The 19589-nt window shown below is 39.5% G+C and overlaps 1 protein-coding gene across 1 annotated transcript in view; it reads left to right on the top strand.

The window, feature by feature from the left end:
* ITPR3 (inositol 1,4,5-trisphosphate receptor type 3) overlaps positions 1-19589 on the top strand; it is a 544698-nt gene that overhangs the window by 462994 nt on the left and 62115 nt on the right. The window contains exons 52-55 of the mRNA XM_082246986.1: positions 4948-5128; positions 5411-5524; positions 10360-10475; positions 10637-10802. Of these exons, the coding sequence (XP_082103112.1) occupies positions 4948-5128; positions 5411-5524; positions 10360-10475; positions 10637-10802 (577 nt within the window). The remainder of the gene's footprint in view (positions 1-4947; positions 5129-5410; positions 5525-10359; positions 10476-10636; positions 10803-19589) is intronic.

Genomic DNA, 19589 nt, shown 5'->3' with positions numbered 1-19589 from the left:
AGTTAGGTGTATCCAAAGAGACATCAGCGGGTGTAGGGGCTGCACAAGCCCGCGCAGCAGCGGTCGACCACTTGCAGGGGCTGTTCCGGCGGGCTGGATGGTAGGTGAGGAAACAAACTCAAAGTGAGGGCTGGAATCCATGTTGGAACCCAGCGTCCACTCAAATTATTTTGTCAGTTGGGCAAAGGACAATCAGAGCAGTGGACAGTGTCAATAGTTTTTTTTTTTTATTATTATTTTTTACAATTTTTTCTATTTTTACAATTTTATTTTTTATTATATTTTTACAATTTTTTTTTAGGAGCCCTGTTGGGGGGGGCTTCGATGAATAATGTCTAAACAGACCCCTGATGTCTCACTTTTATAACAGACAAAGGGTCTGAGGACAGAGATTCCCCAGTCCCTTTCTCTGCAGCCTCAGCTGCACTGGACAATGAATAAATGGGAAGTGTTCTGTGCTGAGCGGCTTCCCGTTCATTCACAAACGGAAGCATAAGAAACAGTTTACTATGCTTCCGTTATGTATGAACATAGTGAGTGATCAGTACAGAGTGGGGGCCCGGGCAGCAGGGGAAATCTGCGCCACAAAGGGTGAATAGGGTGTGCCCAAGCACACCCGGGACACCCCCTGCTCACACCTATGCTTATAATCATTCCACAGGGATCCTTCTCAGCTTAACCCTCCTCTTGTGTTAGGGTCAAAACTGACCCGTTTTCAGGTTTTGAATGTCTATAAGTATCACATAAATTTGTTTATTGCATCAAGATTTTTTTACTTTGTCAGGAACCTCTATTTAAACAATGTAATAGAAAAATAATCCTTTTCACTAAATTATAAAATACTGTGGTGAAAAATAAGACGTTCATGGTGTTAGGGTCAATTCTGACCCAGTTATAATATAGGATTTTAGGACACTAATAAGTTCCAAAACTGAAATCATAAACACTCTCTCTGCTTAGTAACAGTGACAGCCAATCCCCTCTCAACCCTGTGAGCTGTAGTTAGGGAGGGGCCTATCTCTTTTCCTGCTTGTCTGCTTCTCTAAATAAAGTGAAGAAACATAGGACCAATACATTTCAGAGTTGCTGACTTTATTTTAACATTTTTTAAATTTGACAATGAGAGGTATGCTATCAAAAGAAAGGTCTAGGGGTCACACCAAAAATATAAAAACCAATCTTTTCAAGGATAAAGAAACCTAACAAGGTAACCAAGAGGTAAGAAACAAATTTGATGATAAATAATTATTCAGAGGGTATTTTATGGCTGATTTAAAACACGGGTCAAAACTGACCCTAACATCATGGATAGTAACGGAATTCTAACATAAGAGGAGGGTTAACAAACTTTCAGACTGGCTCCAAATGTGTATGTACTAAGGATGACAGATTTCCTACACTGATCTACACGTTCATATTTTTTAAGCAATGGTGTAGAGCACTTTGTTATTTTGGACTCTATATGAACATTCTATTCAATATGCACGACTTAAGCACAAAGACACTTTATTGCTTATAAAATATTTATTGATTTGGGATTATTTAATATGCCCAATTGAGGTACAAAGGCATTTTATGGTTTATTAAATATTTTGTCATTATAGGTTGTTTTTCTAAAAGAGTGCTGCACTGATGTTTTATAGATATTTGCAAAACCATTACACAGAGCAGGTAACTGTAAGAGCCGGTTTACACTGAGGCGATCCGACTTCGAGGGGCGACCTGTGAAGCTGTGCACCGCAACTTCAGCGCGACTTGCAGGGACTTCACATAATGGAAGTCTATGCAAGTCGCTCCCAGGTCGCCCCAAAGTAGTACAGGACCCTTTTTCTAAGTCGGAGCGACTTGTGTTGCTCCTATTAGAACGGGTCCTGTACTACTCAATGGCGAGCGAGCGACCGCGACTTGTCGCCTGACAAGTCGCGCTAGTCTGAATGGGGTCTTAACCTGTTTGTTATTTTAAAAAAAATAGCCTTTACAATCACTTTAAGGTACTCACATTTTTTGCTTTTAAGCCAATTTAAGGATATAAAAAATGATTACCGAGCTGCATTAAGTTGTATCTGTAATCCTGTAAAAAAAGAAAAAAAGTGTTCACAGTGACATACTGTATATGGATTATCTTGACAAAGAACAATGTATAATCAGTATTCATAAAATAATCAAAGAGAGACTGATATAACTTCCACAGAATTACCTTTTAAGAAATACACATTGCCTGACTGTTAGGTCAAACTTTTTTACTTTTTGTGACACTGACCTGGAACAAATATGCAGGCCAAGGATTCAGAATTGCGTCTGACTTATGCTTATGCGTGCTTGTTCCAGGTTAGTAAAAGGTAGCCTCTGTATTTCCTCAGTACAGGTTCTCTTTAGTTGACGTAGCATTCTGTAAAACTAAAAAATTTTTGTAAGTTACATCTACATATATTTTTTAATATTCACATTTCATTTTTAATTGAAACGGCCGTAATCTAGGCAAATATACTGTACATGTTATTACTCATATAGATTATTATCACTTCAATCTTCTTTTAAAATGTCTTTGGCAACAAGCCATCATCCACCACAGACTCTGGAATGGCTAAGTTTAGTCACATGAAGCCTAATTCCATATGCAACGCCATTACATTTTATACACAAGGAAATAAGCAAAGTATTTAATAGATGACATTAAATATAGGACTTTATAATTTTGTATAACTTTATGCAGTGGCAAGAAAAAAGTATGTGTACTTATTGAGAATAGCTAGGTTTTCTGTAGTGAATTGCCAGAAATGTGATATGTAGTTAATAATTTCCCTTTGGGATTAAAAAAGTAATCTTAATTTGAGCCTCATCTAAGTCTCATCTTAATCTGGTCCTCATCTAAGTCACAGCAATAGACAAACACAATGTGCTTAAGCTTATAACAATTCTGACTTTTCATGTCTTTATTGAACACACCCATTAAACATTCAGAGTGCTGTAGGAAAAAGTAAGTGAGCACATAGAGCTAATAGATGGCCAAACCTCTTTTGGCAGTAAAGACTTCTAGCAAGCACTTTCGGTAGCTCTGGATTAAGTACATGGAACATAGGGCACTTCTGTTAGGGAGATCAATCCTCAATGGTAGAAAGATATTATCTTCCAAGGACATGTAGGGTGCGCTATAGTAACACAGAGGCAGCGCTTCTAAAGAGTAGAAGCAACTCCAAATGAGAGGATAAGAAGAGGAGAAGGTGTCTCTAAGTGCAGCAGAAAAAAAAAGGATTATTGGCACATAAGGTTAAAACACTTACAAGATAGTAGTGTATGGCGGGCATGTCTGGGCATCACTCAGTTTCCGTTCCTGTCCCTTTGGCTCCGTCTCCTTCGGCCATCCAGCAGCAGGAGGGGAGATGGAACTGGAGAGGTCCTGATCCAAGGCCGTGGTGGAATGCATGCCTCACTCATGGACTGCACGGAGCGTAGATACATTAGAGGGTGGTAACGTGTTTCAGTGCATGACAGTCTGACGAAGGCACGCTACTGTGCACACTCTGAAACGCGTTGCTGCCCCCTGACCTCACTATGCCCCATGCAGTACACGAGTGAGGCATACCTCGGGCGACAAGACCTCCCTGCTTAGGCTGTCCACTTCCATCTCCCCTCCTGCTTCTGGACGGCCAAAGGAGACGGAGCCAAAGGGACAGGAATGGAACCCGATTGATGTCCAGACATGCCCCCCCAATACACTACTATCTTGTAAGTGTTATTAACCTTATATGCCAATAAACTTTTTTTTTTTTTTTATGCAGCACTTAGAGGCATCTTCTCCTCTTCTTATCCCGGTAATTCTCGATCAGACATGCACAATGTTCAGGAGGAATTTTTGACATTATTTTTTTTGAAGCCTGTCTGTGGTGGAGTTAGGAAGAGTAGTCAGAGTACTAAACTGTCTCCATATATAGACAATTTTTCTAAATGTTGAGTGATGGATGCCTAAACACTTTGAGATTGCTTTGTATCCCTTTCAGGCCTTATGCATTTCAACTACTCTTGATTGTATGTCCTCAGAGAGCTTCTTTTTGCGAGGCATGGTTGACATCAGCTGATGTTTCTTATGCGCAATCTTAAAATAACATTTTTGGGCAGATTACTGCAGGAAGCCAGCTAATTCCAAGGGGTTCAACTACTTTTTTCTGCCACCGCACAATATGCTTGACACATTCATTTTTACTGTTCAACATCTCTATTTCTACACCACTTTAATCAAAACTTTAATCAAAACGCTAAAGATTTGTATAAAGTGTATCTAAACCCAGGAACAAAAATTTAGTGTATTGCAACTTACCAAAACTCCTAGTGGCTAGGCTTTCTTTTCAGCTTTTTTTTTTTTTTGCTCTATTTTCACCTGGTGATTCTGACAGTAACACACTTCCTATCCTACTGCGAGAAGACTTACTGAACTGTATCTCCTGAGGCCTAACATTGTCACTCTAGGACAGGACTACATCGCCATTATATGGGAGATTTGTAGTTTACAGAAGATGGCTTATGAAGGAAGATACCATAGTTTAAGATACCAGTTGAGCGTACAAGAATCTCCAAGAACACTGGATTTCTAACAATAACAAGAGGTATTTTTTTAATACTTGATTATTATGTACTTAGATGTGGTGGCTCCATTTGGTTTATTTTTTCAAACTAAGTACAGGTAAGCTGCAATATATTACATTTTTGTTGCTGGGTTTAGATACACTTTAAGCTTTCCAAGGCTATAGCTAGAAAGCATGGTAAAGTTGCCTCTAGCACTTTAAAGAATAACCAGTAAACTATTTTATTGGAAAGAGCACAGAATATTTACTGAGCTAAAAACATTGATTTTCTAAGCCTATGTTATTTATTACTATGAAAGGGGAAAGTTATATAGTATTTCTGTCAATGACTGCCTCATTAATTTGTGTTAATTGCCTCCACCTCCAGCTGTTTGACCTGATATATCGTGAAGAGACGCTGTTTAATGTGATCAAGAGTGTGACACGTAATGGTCGATCAATTCTTCTGACTGCCTTGCTTGCCCTGATTCTGGTCTATCTCTTCTCCATTGTGGGCTTCCTCTTTTTAAAAGATGATTTCATTATGGAAGTTGATCGTCTACCCAAGGGTGAGCTGGAGGGGGGAATGACTGATATTGAATGTTCAGTATAGTTCTGCCTGAATCTCGGCCATCAATTCCAAGTATAAAGTATTAGATTTTCAAGATACTGGCAGAAATGTGACTGGAACACTTTAGTGTTGTGATTTGTATTATAAGGTTGACATTTATGTCAGTCTATATAAATACTTTATTCATGTAAGGTGGTTTTATTCAGTATAAATTACAGTATCTTGGTCTGGAAGGCTATAAAAGCATGAATGTAATTCAAATGAGTCTGTTTCTCCACAGCTCCCAACACAATGACCCAGTCGTTGGGATCAAACCCCTTTGCAGAGTATTGCAACGAGGACCAAACTGAATGTACTTCTGATGTTACAGTACTGGAAAATACAGGTGATTATAGTCCCCATATTGTATAAAATACTGCTGTCACTTTTTGTTTTCTTTCATACCATATTTTGATGTTTTGCATTGTTCACAGATCAGTCCTTTTGCTGTTGCCCTTTATTGCTTGTTTTGTTTTATTTAATGCTTTTTTTAGTCATTTTTCATAGAACCACAGGGTCTTTTTTAAATCATGTACAACAATTCCTTATTCAATCCGTGCAGAAAAGTGTGGAGTTGCAAATAATAAAAATGGTAAAATGATGAGCATGCAAAACATGTCCCTGCCAAAGGAAGAAAGCTAACAATTTATTGTGTAAAACAGAAGAATTCAAATGTAGTCTGGCATGTGTTAACTGGCATTGACTTCCTAGCTGAAATTAAAGGTCTCCACTTTCTGAAAACTTTCAGCCTTACTTCAGCAAATAAGATGGGTGCTGTCTTCTGTTGTTTAATGAAGAACATTCACACAGATTACATTTAAAGTGGACTAGTCACAACTGACCTTATGCAAGAATCTGAATATAAAATAATTATAATTGTGCAGTCTTACTTATGAAAAATCCACATTCTCCTCTATTAATTTGTTTTAATCATGTTGTTTAAGTTTGAGTGTGGCAGTTGCTACCTTGTCAACTACCTGACCTCAAACACATCTCCCAACACAAAAGTGCTTGTATTAAGTATTTAATAACAAATCTCTGTAGTTGTGTGTAGAATAACTAAAGGGCTCTGTTATTTTACACCTTTATCACACTGGTGATAATGGGCCTGATTAACTAGAGGATATGTGCATACACTGATGCATTGATTCATGCGAGAACAAGCAAATTATATGCTAATGGAATTTACCATGTGGTCGCAAGGCACATGAACGGGCTACACATTTTATATATGTGGGGTTTACTAACCACTCTAATTTGTTATGGAATTTATTTTCCAGCCTCTGAATTTACATCAGCTAAGTTACGGCGTGCCCAACATTTCTCTAAGCAATATTGGGTTTGGGTCTGTCTAACCTGTTAGCATTTTAAATGTACATAATATGTGGAAAAACTGCACATATCTATAATTAAAGGGGACTATAAAAAATTATACACAATTTCATATCTGGGTGCTTGTAATATAGATGCCAATGATAAGTACATACACTCTAATTGTTTTACAACAGCATACATATAGGTTTTTTAATATGCTGTTCAGCTTAGCATGTGCTTAGCCAGTATGTCATATTGATGTTTTTTGTTTCTTTATTTTATTTTAATTCATTTTTATGTAGCACCCTCCTAGATAGGTGCTAGGTAGTGTAAATAGTTTGCTCTGCCTGCTTATCAGGGGAGCAGCAGATAAACCATAGTCTGCACCATCTGCTTATCAGGGGAGCCTGATCAGTAGTTAGGCCTGTTGCATGTGTCCATCTGTGATTCATCTGGTCTGAGATAGTGTCCCCACTGTATTTAATGGGGGAGCCTGTTGGACAGTGGAGGAAACCCAGCCAGTGACGCACAGGATTTTATGACTATCCCAGTGGGTAGGCACAACAGTGGTGCATCCTAGGATATGTTATAAAAGCCAAGGGCACATGTGACAGGGTGTCTTTGGGCAGGAAACCAGCACCCAGGAGGAGGGTGACGGCTGTCTCTCCTCCTGTCTGTATGGAAGGTGGTCACAGGCGGTCGGCCTAGTGAGCCAGAAGTGTGGTGCTGAGCCAGGAGGTCCAGTGGATACTGACGAGTGGAGCTGAAGGCAGAGCAACTTTGGGAAAAACAGTGTCCGTAAGTAGCGGGAAGCTTGCACAGGGCTGCCCAGGAAGGGGACCACTCCAGTGGAGAGTCAGTGGACAGGGGCTAGCATGCAAAGAAAGTGAGAGGGGGGTGCCAAGTTAGGACCCTGAAGAGGAACTAATTCAGGATCATATTCATTATCTTTACTTCAGTGGCAAGGTGAAGCAACGGCCTTGCCGCACTCACTACAGTCAGTTGTCCTCAAGATTTGTGCATAGTTCATAATTGGATTATCCCACTCATCCCTTCTCCCATCCCAGTTCTAAAAAAAAACAAAATCCCCTGGACTGTTCATTGTCTGAGCCAAGTGTCTAAAGTGATACGTTTCTACAGACTGTTGCTACAGGTAACCCAGGGGAATCCAGAAAGTGCAATTCTCAGCAGCCCTCTAGGGGGCAGTGCTACATTTAAACAAAATTATGATTTCATACACCATACACATTGAACAGTGAATGATCAGCTTGATAAGTTTAAAGCTGAATTCTAACTTTCTTTTCACTAGAAAACCAAATGGAATGATCAATCCCAGCTTAGATCATACCTCTGTGCCATGTTGCTCTTTTTGTCTGCAGATCCCCTAATATTCTGGGTTTAGTTGTGGCTTTATATCATTTGACACCTTTCATATCCTGCTGATAGACTCTGTCCCTTCCACAGACACTTCCTGCAGCAGCTAGAGTCTATATCACACCTCTTTGTAGTCTTTTAGACTTTGCAAATGATGAAACTTTCTTCACAGCTCTGATGGTGGATGGGATTGATTACATCCTACTTAGCATTACATCCCGCCCAAGAAGAGTCCAAACCTCCCAAGCCCCAACTCGCAGATCATAGCATTATTCAAGAAGGAAACCCCTTCATACACAGCTTGTCCTGAAAGCTAGCTATGCTGCTGCAGGGGAGAATTTAATGAATCTCAATTAGAATTTAATAATGCTCAATTAAATATGCTGACCAGTGTGAACAGGAAAAGTCCCACCCCTCATAACCTGCCCTCCCAGAGCCCAGCTCTATGTGAAGTGATTAATTTACATTTAAAGGAAACGCCTTCATAATAAACTCCCATAGCCCTTAGTGGTATGAAATATTTAGACCTTTTACCACCCACATGAAGGGCCAGAAACATCCACAGTAACCCTAGGACCCACCCAAACCAACTTCCAGAGGCTCTAAGAATCATGGGACATATAGTATTAGGAATGGCTAGAAATTCAACCAGGAGAAGGGGTGATATTACAGACACAGAAACCTGCTGTATACGGCTAAAGGAGTTATGTTAGCTGACAATGGGGTTGTGATTCATTTACATGCACAATGCATCTGTTGTTTTTTGGGAGGAAAAGCTCCTTCTTTAAGGATTGTGATGCTCATGTGCATGGACCCATGATGCAAGCATCATTTATAAGGTCAGTCTGTTGACAGAATCTTTCTGCAGATTTAGGAACAAAAATGAAATATTTAGATTCGTACATACGATTGTCACTCTCTAGGTATTAAAAGTATAGGAAAATACACTTTTCAGTGACACTTCCTGCATGTGAACCAGTTATATTTGCTGTTTATTTGACACATTATGGCATTCTTTCCTCTGAAAGGTTGTTGGTATGCACCAAGCTGACATAAAACATAGTGAGATTGGGGCTCTACTGCTGGGGACAATGTTTCTTTGTTGCTAAAATAAATACCATGTGTAAAATTTTCTTTGAAGGAGATGTACAGCCAAAACTTGTTTGGTTGTACATCTATGGATCACAGGAGTGCAGTCCGTTCTGCACTCCTGTGACTCGTTTTCAGCAGGGAGCAGACTGAAGTCTGCTCTCTGCTGATATCACATATGTCGGTTCAAGCACCGCGTCATCACGATCATGGAATCGGGATCTGCCAGGTTCCTGGACGGACACCCAGCTCAGCCTCTCAGCGAGCTGCTGAGAGGCTGAGCCAGCCGCTCCCTGCCCTTCCACAGTCCAATGCTCCAATAAGCGAGTCAGCAGCTCCCTGCTTGGGGAGCTGTCAGTATGGAGCGATCTGCGGTGTGCGATCATTCTGTTCTCAGTGAAGAGACACCGGGGGGAAAGATGCAGCATCGGACCCATGCTGCAGACACCCAGGTAAGTATAACTGGGGAAAAAAGCCAAACCCCCATACTTCTCTTTAAAGTTAGAGAAAACCTTTAAAAATAAACACAAGGCCAGACTTTCACTTTCAGAGACTCTATAAATGTGAGACTTTATACATGCAAAGTGTTCTAAAGTTTATCCCTACATTACATGCTATGGCCATATAAGGCAGGAGCCAATTAACTTACCAGCATGCATGAGATGAAACCAGAGCACCAGCACCCAAACCCACACAAGATCAGAAAGAAATTGCAAACTCAATGCAGAACGAGTCCTGGTTGAGATTTGAACCAGGGACCCTAGGGCTACAAGGCAGAAGTGCTAACCACTAAGCCAAATCCTTCCTGCTGTGGAATTGTATTCTGACAGCGGGAAGCCTTCTCAACCATAACAGTACACTGATTAGTGCTGCCAGGTATAGCCGGTGGCACTGATCGATCAGGAAAAACCCAATATGCTGGTTGTACAGAAGTTGATTGGTACGTTAACTTCTGTAAAACCAGCCCGCCTATACATGGATCAAAATTTGTCCAGTCCTCGCTGAACCTGCTGAATTTTGATCAATGTATTGCTGCCTTAACATACAGGGCAACTTTACAGTGTCAGGCCCACTGCATACAAAGACAGGCCACATCCTAGTTACTTTATAAAATGATCTGCGAAAAAATTCAAATTTTATTGAAAACAGCATAGTATATTAATGATCTTTTCATAAAGGAGGATAGAGTACATCGTTTTTGAACATCCCTATAATACTTACAATTTACAAAGTATGGGAAAGTAGCATTTATTATCCAATAAATCGACGTCTTTATTGGCGGAGAATTAAACGTCAGCCTTTGAAAAATAGATCCTGCTGTCTCATTTATTATTTTATTTTAATCTGTGGCTTCTTTCATATCCCCATCCTTCTTTTTTTAATTCTCTCTATTCCTCAATATCTTAGATGAAGAAGATGACACGGAAAGAGCGTGTGACACGTTGCTCATGTGCATCGTCACCGTACTTAATCATGGCTTAAGGAATGGAGGAGGTGTTGGAGACATTTTAAGAAAACCCTCTAAAGATGTAAGAAAAAGTGATTTCATTAGCCTTTTAAGAAAATAGACTGACAAGACTTGTTTGCCTAATACTAAATTGAATGCAAGGTTAACGTTGTTTCTGCAGCTAGAATTTAAGATGTATTTCTTACCAAAACCTAATATAAGCTATTTTATTTTTTCCTACAGGAATCCCTCTTTCCAGCTCGAGTGATCTATGATCTTCTGTTTTTTTTCATTGTCATCATCATTGTCCTGAACCTAATCTTTGGTGTCATTATTGACACATTTGCAGATTTGAGGAGTGAGAAACAGAAGAAGGAGGAGGTGCTGAAAACAACCTGTTTTATTTGTGGTAAGAATTCTTAGCGCAGTGTAAATTGTGTGCGATCTGAATTAAAGTAATTGTTAATATATTTTTTTTTAAATAAAAAAACATGTCATACTTACCTCATTCATAATATATGCCCTAAACCCTCATCGAAAATTGCAGCATTAGCAGCACTTCTCGGTTGTATTCCACCTCGTGTGCCTTTAAAAATCCAAAAAAAGCACCATCATGTGAGTCCTAGAGTAGTACACACTACTTAGGTTTAGTAGGAATAAAACTCCAGACTTAGTCTATGAATCCCGTCACCGCACCTCGTGAGAACCTCTCCCTTTACATGTTAAACTCACCAGATCTCTATACGTAGTTTGCCTGAAATACAGTACCTTTCTCCAGTACATAAAATCTTTCTCCCAGGGTGTCCCTCATATCATAAAAGAAACTGACTCATAGCATAATTCCGTCTTAACATGTATTCAATACAAACCCCCCCCCCCCCCTTTTTAAATTTCACTTACAGGAAGCAAGTGTAAATAAAGCATGTAGTCATAAAATCCAACTACTCAGCTAGCGGGTATCCACTGATTGTGGTGATTTCCCTGCAGGCACCCCTGTCTCCTCCTCTTCTCCATGTTGCACCATAGGAAGTGGCTCACTATGATGGCACACCTGCAGGATGGATCCTGGGCCACACAGAGTGCTCCCTAAACCCCATTCCCTCATCACTGGATTTGTTTGACAGCAGTAGGAGCCAATGGCTCTCACTGAGTTCAGTGAGGAGGGAGAGAAAGAGCAGCGCTGCACAGCACTGGATCAAGATCAGGCTCAGGTAACTATTTGGGGACGCTGACAATAGAAGATTTTTTAGCTTAATACAGAGAAAGCATTATAGTAAAAAAAAAAACACTTCAGCCTTTACAACCACTTTAATAACTTCTTAAAATGAATCACTCTAACCAGTTACTCCAATACCTGCTGCACTTTGGAGCACAAGTATGGAAACTTTCCATTAGTATATAAGTACTATAAGTTTATAGCTGTCTAAAACTAGCTAAACTTCCATCACAGCGTAATTGTAATGTTTGCCCAGGCAGCGTATGTACCATTGAATACTGTAATTATGTGAATTTTGTTACTTGATTAGTAATATATTCAGCCTGATTCTGCAATCCAATCCGCTGGGGCAACATTTACTTGCTTACTCACTGCAAAGTATATTCCCATGGGAAAAAAGCTATAAATAAGAAAAAAACTTTTAAAAGATAAAAAATAATTATGAAGGAACACTATTGTAGTTGTTAATGTTAAAAAGAATATAACTGAATATGTAAAAAGGAAATCAAAGACGAAAAAACTCTAAACGAACAACAGATTGCAAAAGATAGTAGGAAAAAAAAACCCCAAATTCTTCAGCTATATTATTAATAAAATGGTCAGGTGTGAGCATGTAGGCCCTTTACAAAATAATCTAGAGTGGGTGACTGGGGGCAAAGAGAAGGCAAATTTAATAAATACTTTCTTCAGCTCCATGTATACAAAAGATGGGGGAGCTCATGTCCATAATGGGGATGGCATTGACACAGCCCCAAATGACTCATAATGGCTCAGAATTGATACGGTCCAGAAATATTTAAAGATGGATAAAACACCTGGACCAGATGTCATACACCCACGGATCCTAAAAGAATTGAGCTCTGCCAATTTAAAGCCATTGTTTTTAATTTTTAGGGACTCGTTAAGGACTGGAATAGTACCACTGGATTGGCATAAGACCAATTTGGTGCCTATATTTAAAAAGGGATCTAAGTCTTTTCCAAGTAACTATAGCCTGTTAGTTTAACTTCTTTAGCTGGGAAGATACTGGACAGTGTAATAAAAGACCACATAGATGAGTTCTTGCTGGAAAAAAAAATATTTAAGCAACAGACAGCATGGATTCATGAAAGACAGAAGTTGTCAAACAAATCTGATTTCTTTTTATGAGAAGGTAAGTAAAACCTTAGACAAAGGAGTGCCTGTGAACATAGTATACTTGGATTTTGCCACAGCGTTTGACATAGTTCTCCACACACAGCTAATGTGGAAGGTAAAGTCTGTTGACTTGGAAAGATCAATTTATAAATGGATAGAAAATTGGCTAAAAGACTGTATTCAGAGAGTAGTGGTTAATGATGGTTTAGAGGTAACAGTGGTGTATACCAAGATTCAGTGTTGGGAGGCTTACTCTTTATTATACAGTATCTCACAAAAGTGAGTACATCCCTCACATTTTTGTAAATATTTTATTATATTTTTTCATGTGACAACACTGAAGAAATTACACTTTGCTTCAATGTAAAGTAGTGAGTGTACAGCTTGTATAACAGTAAATTTGCGGTCCCCTTAAAATAACTCAACACACAGCCATTAATGTCTAAACTGCTGGCAACAAAAGTGAGTACGCTGCTAAGTGAAAATGTGCAAATTGGGCCCAAAGTGTCAATATTTTGTGTGGCCACCATTATTTTCCAGCACTGCCTTAACCCTCTTGGGCATGGAGTTCACCAGAGCTTCACAGGTTGCCACTGGACTCTTCCACTTCTCCATGATGACATCACGGAGCTGATGGATGTTAGAGACCTTGTGCTCCTCCAACTTCCCTTTGAGGATGCCCCACAGCTAATCAATAGGGTTAAATTCTGTAGCCAGGTCCATCACCTTTACCCTCAGCTTCTTTAGCAAGGCAGTGGTCATCTTGGAGGTGTGTTTGGGGTTGTTATCATGTTGGAAAACTGCCCTGCGGCCCAGCCTCCGTAGGGAGGGTAGCATGTTCTGCTTCAGTATGTCACAGTACATGTTGGCATTCATGGTTCCCTCAATGAACTGTAGCTCCCCAGTGCTGGCAGCACTCATGCAGCCCCAGACCATGACACTCCCACCACCATGCTTGACTGTAGGCAAGACACACTTGTCTTTGTACTCCTCACTTGGTTGCCTCCACACACGCTTGACACCATCTGAACCAAATAAGTTTATCTTGGTCTCATCAGACCACAGGACATGGTTCCAGTAATCCATGTCTTTAGTCTGCTTGTCTTCAGCAAACTGTTTGCGGGCTTTCTTGTGCATCATTTTTAGAAGAGGCTTCATTCTGGGATGAATTTGATGCACTGTGTGGTGTATGGTCTGAGCACTAACAGGCTGACCCCCCACCCCTTCAACCTCTGCAGCAATGCTGACAGCACTCATACGGCTATTTCCCAAAGACAACCTCTGGATATGACACTAAGCACGTGCACTCAACTTCTTTGGTGGACCATGACGAGGCCCGTTCTGAGTGGAACTTGTCCTATTAAACTGCTGTATGGTCTTGGCCACTGTGCTGCAGTTCAGTTTCAGGGCCTTGGCAATCTTCTTATAACCTAGGCCATCTTTATGTAGAGCAACAATTCTTTATTTCAGATCCTCCGAGAGTTTTTTGCCATGAGGTGAGAACTGTGAGTGAGACTTAGAAGGCCCATCTTTTACAGGCTACCTGCAGAAAACGACAGGGTGACGCATGCAAGATAGTCACAACACGGTAGTGACTGGGCTTTTTTACAGGAAACTCCTCCACAATAAAACAAATGTCTTTAACCTCCTTTGAGTCAGCCAAATCCCCTTTCCTTTGCCACTTTGCAGGGAGGCCAGGGGAAAATAGTAAGCACTTACAAGTACTGCAGCCCACTTGTTTAATGGGAGGTCAAAGTTTTACTTAACCACAATGCAGAGCAAATAAATGAATGGGTCCAAAGAGTGGTAAAGTAATGCTGTCAAAGTCAAAGGTTTCTTTAAGCAGTTGAGGCAAGTGATGCCTATGAACGTATCTTCTAGCAGCAGTCTGGCTTAGATTTCCAAGTACAAGGTCCACTGTTGTACGTATAACTTTTTGATGGCTACTTTTACTAAGATGGAGTCATGTAGTGAAAATGAACTTGATAATTATTACAATTAGATAGTGTGTATTGGATTAATATGAAAAGTATGTGCATTGTGCAGTAACTGAAATTTTAAACTGGAAACATTTAATTTTGTGAACATAAATTTGCTGTAGACATCTTACTAATGGCGAACTCTGTGACTGCTGCGCAATGATTAAAGCTTGAGAGCTTGTAATTGTACAGAGATGTAATTTGTCATATTACAGCCAAAGCTTCTGAGCTTCTTCCTGGTATTTTTCAAGAGGAAGCCAGAGATCTATTTGTAGAGCTGTGACCACAGATATTAACTCAGAAGGACAGATGGCATAATGACAGCAGAAGGAAGAAATGAACATCACAGGCATCGTTAAAAAAAAAAAATAAATAAATAAAGTAAAGTAAAGAAAGCGTAATTTATATACATATATATATATAAATGCAAATTGATGCAACCATTAGGATTTAAAGCAGTATTAAACACAAAGCAAACATTTATTGTATTACAGCTTACCAAATATTAGATGTGATAGCTACATTTGTTTTCTTTTTAAGGCTTTCTTTCTTCTATTTTCATCTGGTGATCCAGCCAATAAGTCTGTTGTTTGAAAAGAACAAACTCTCTTCCAGATGTATCAGTTTACAGGAATGAGACAAACCATTTAATACTAGCAGGGGTGATTACAATGATCAGTTTTTTTTATTTTATTTATTTAATACCTTTAACCCAAAAGGAAACATAAAAGAATTGCCGTAACTGATTATAAAGTATGAGCTGGAGTTTGGCTTCAATTTGTTAGTATTTTTAAAACTGCTAGAACATCTCACCCTCCCCTCCCCCCTGAGACTGACAGTGCTGCTGTCTGTTGTGTCCTATGTGCTCCTTCATCCAGAGTGAAGGTACTTTAATACAGGAGGTATGATACTGGCCAGATCACCAGGTGTATACAAAGGGAAAAAGCTTAAAATGGATAAAATAATTTTGCTGCTGATTTTTGTTTGTACTCAAAGTGGTTCTAAAGCCTAAAAAATGTTTACCTTTATGCATTCTTATACTTACCTAATCCAGCACTGTGCTCATATGTAGTGGCTCTCTCCTCCCACCTCCTGGTCCCAAAGGCTTTGTTGAGGAAACAGGAGCCATTGGCTCCCACTGCTGTCAGTCAAAGCCTGTGACCGGGGAGCGAGGACGAGCCGCATTGTCTGTGTCAATGGACACAGGCAGAGTGATTCCAGGGCAAACCTGCATGTGTGCCCACATAGCAAGAGGAGGAGCCAGAAGTGCAGGTGGGGGACCCAAGAAGAGCAGGTTCGGAGACGCTCTGTGCAACCATACTATAATACACTAATACACTTTGCAATACTTTCAATTTCTGGTGTGACTCGCTGCAGTGTCCATCAATAGTCAGCCAGAATTGATGAATTCCATTTACTCTGATATCATTTTTTCATTGTGGCAATGTCCTAGTGAAACCTTTTTACTATGTTCATCACTGACTGCACTACATTTTCAAGAAAAACGTTGAAGTGTAAATGCAGAAAATGAATGTTTAGTGGCATGTTGCACTTCATGGTCTTGTGTAAGTTTGTCATCCAGCTCAGCTGATTGTAGTTTGGTGTTCTGTAGTTGCCATGGAAATTCTCAATGAGATGTTGCATGGTTTTCTGTCCTGGAACCAAATTATTTCGGTATGACCATTTATTTTTAATGTAATGCGACTCTCTTGCATGGTTGCACCATTTGCATATGTATTATGCAACAACAGTAGTTACAGACAGACAGAATTTTTTGTACCATGTGGTAGCACAGACCATCATTGCAATTAATGAGCCCAGCAGTTCTGCTTTTGATTTTAGATACACCTAAAAATGTTTAGGAAGCAAAATCTTTGTTGTCCAGTGATATTGGTGAACAGTAGTGAGTTTCCCATAACTGCTGGTGGTAAGTGGTGTTTTCCCCAATAACACTGGTCTGTATGGCCCCGTGTACCCTCATGCTGCTCAGTTGCGGTCAATGTGCCCCCCCCCCTTTCCTTGGTGGTCAGTGGGAGCAGTTTTTCTGACAGAGGAGAAAGGAAAGAGAATCAGGAAGGTCAGCGGCTGCAAGGGAAGGGGCAGGCTCTTAAATGTAAATTGTGATCACAAGGCAAAGAGCCACTCTGATCGGCTCTGTGCCTTTAGTCTGTAATCTGGGATGTCTAATAGCATTTTAATCACAGAGAAATATTAGATGGGCACCTTAAAGACCACAACATAAGGGGGTATACAATGTACGGTTAACATCAAACACACACACACATCATAAGTTGAACTGGATGGATTGATGTCTTTTTTCAACCTCACAAACTTTGTAACTAAAAATACCAGTTGCACTGACTATCCATTTATTATTCCTGCAGTGTCGTTCATAAATAGCAGTCCAGAAATATATGCATACCACTTTTAAAATGTAGGTCAGTAGTAAAGTGGTTATTTATACAGTTTTTGCTCAGATTTCTGTTTAGTGGGGTAGGTAACCATTTTGAGGGTGTGTTTGACCTGCTTTGTATATCTCTGAATGCAGGTGGTCTTGTTGAGATCTGTTTGTATTGCATGCGAGCAAAGCTTTTGCACCCAGACATTTGAGTAGTGCTTTGTTGGAACGCAAAAAGTGGCATTCAGTAACAAAGGCTTTCCCTTTGTGCCCATATACATGCAAATTGGTTTACACATTTTGTCTCATAAAGAGTGACTGTAGTCCTTTTAAATCCTAATTTCAGACTTTTTTTTGTTTCGGATAGAGTGGGAAAAAGTTCAAGTTCCTGCAAGTTTTTTTTTTTTTTTGGGGGGGGGGGGGGATCAGTGACCCAATTGGGTAGACACCAGTACAAGAAAAAGGAGGTGGCAGTTATCACTAGGACAGGAAGGCACAAAGAGCAATAAAAGCATTGTGCTACCATTGTGCTAGCAATTCTTTCCTTGTGATACCAAAATGGTTTTTGTCTGTGTCCTGTTTGTTGTAAAAATCTTAGTGAACTTATATTTTTATTTTTTTTAAACATAACATTAAGGGCAGCTGACTACCTATTAATGTTGCTTCTATAGGTTATCTAGATAGATAACAACAGAATAGGGTGAAGATGTATTGTTAGACTTACCTGGCACAGATTATTCACTAAAATGATTGAGGACAAGTGAATGTTTCAAGTAAAGTAAGTAAATGCTATAGGTAGTGTGTTTTTACACAGAATAAAAGAAAGCTACAGATTTGTTTCCCATTCATCGCTTAGGAGCATGTTTTCCAACACTTTTAACATCTACAATTTGCCCCTGGTGTTCTTATTGGCTGATGAATTGTAATTTAGTGTTTCTTTCACATGCCAAGTGTCTCTGCACAGCAGAACCCAGAATGCTCCATTGTAGCACTGTGAAATGTGCAGAATACTAATACATGATGCTGTGAAAGTTAACTGCACTAGCAAAGTACAAGTGCCAGGGGAGCTAAAGCTAAAATTTCACAACCAGGTTTTATTGAGCATACAACTTACATTACTGTACTCTTAACCCTCCTAATAGTGCAGTAAATGTTTTTGTTGAAATAAAATGATACTTTCTGTGATTTTTCCTATCTCCTAATATTCACACAAGTTACAATAATTGTATGACTCTGATAATAGAATTTGAGGTTCTGCTATCTGTTCACACAAGTGCAGGAGAGAATAATTAAAAAATACTGCTACTACTAATAATAAAAATAATAATGAATGGAGATGACTGAATTATGTAAACTCAGCTCTGACTAAGCAAAGGGCCAATTACCATTTCATTTTTTACCCCCCACCCTAATGAAATGCACAATCTACATCACTACACGGGGGAACCTGTACAGGTTATGGGGTCCCTATATCCCGCCCCCTATTATGTAAGTCCCCTAACAGGGAAATAACTTTTAAAGTACTTGCAAAGCATTGGAGGATGACCACAGTAATTAAAAATGTATACAAAAACTCTATACACTTCCTATAGGAGGTCCTGTGTGTGGGTGAGTGTTAGTGGTCATCACAGGAATTGTCCTATCAAACCTGAGACTTGACATGCAACTGTTGGAATGCTAATCAGATTGCTCTTGCTCAATTCTAGGCAATTCCTCTCTATGGATTTATTTTAATCTCCATCTTCTAGCGTTCTTAGATCCTTTTCCTGAACATTTATGTTCCTCACTTCCTTTTGAATTTCCCTGTTCTTACCATGTGGCAAAGCCATCTATAACATGCTGTCTTCTTTTATGCCTGGCTGAATAGCTGTTGTGTAACTTTTTATTTGCCATTATTTTCCTTCCTCCTAATACCATCGTCCCTTCATATATGCTTCTTAAAGTACACCTGTCACAAACCTGGACAATTCAGTTTGATCATACAGTGAAAAATGCATGAAAGGGTTACAGTCAGTGAAAAACATGTCAAAATGATCAGCAGATTAAGAGATAAAGACCTTTATAATTTTCTGCATTTTCTGTGGAAATCGAGCTTGGAAAAAACCTCTCACCTCCTGAACCTTCCTTTTGGTTAGTTAATCAATAACTAAAAGGCTGGTGGGGCAAACTTCTACAGGTAGAAATTTACCAATAGATTTGGCAGCCTATTATATCTTGGCATCTAATGATTGTTTTTTCCTTGCTGTTTTCAATGTAGGTAAGCCATGCTTACATATTCTATTCCATTATTTGATCAGTTTAAATTTGCTAAGATTGTGAAAGGTTTCTTTAATAATGTTTTAACTGTATAACCACTTATTAACCACTTAAGCCCCGGAGGATTTGGCTGCTAAAAGACCAGGGTTTTTTTGCGATTTTTTACTGCGTGACTTTAACGGACAATTGCGCGGTCGTGTGACGCTGTAC

The sequence above is a fragment of the Pelophylax lessonae genome (assembly GCF_965119305.1).
Source record: "Pelophylax lessonae genome assembly, chromosome: 2".
Taxonomy (NCBI): domain Eukaryota; kingdom Metazoa; phylum Chordata; class Amphibia; order Anura; family Ranidae; genus Pelophylax; species Pelophylax lessonae.
This window is presented reverse-complemented; position numbering and strand designations above follow the sequence as displayed.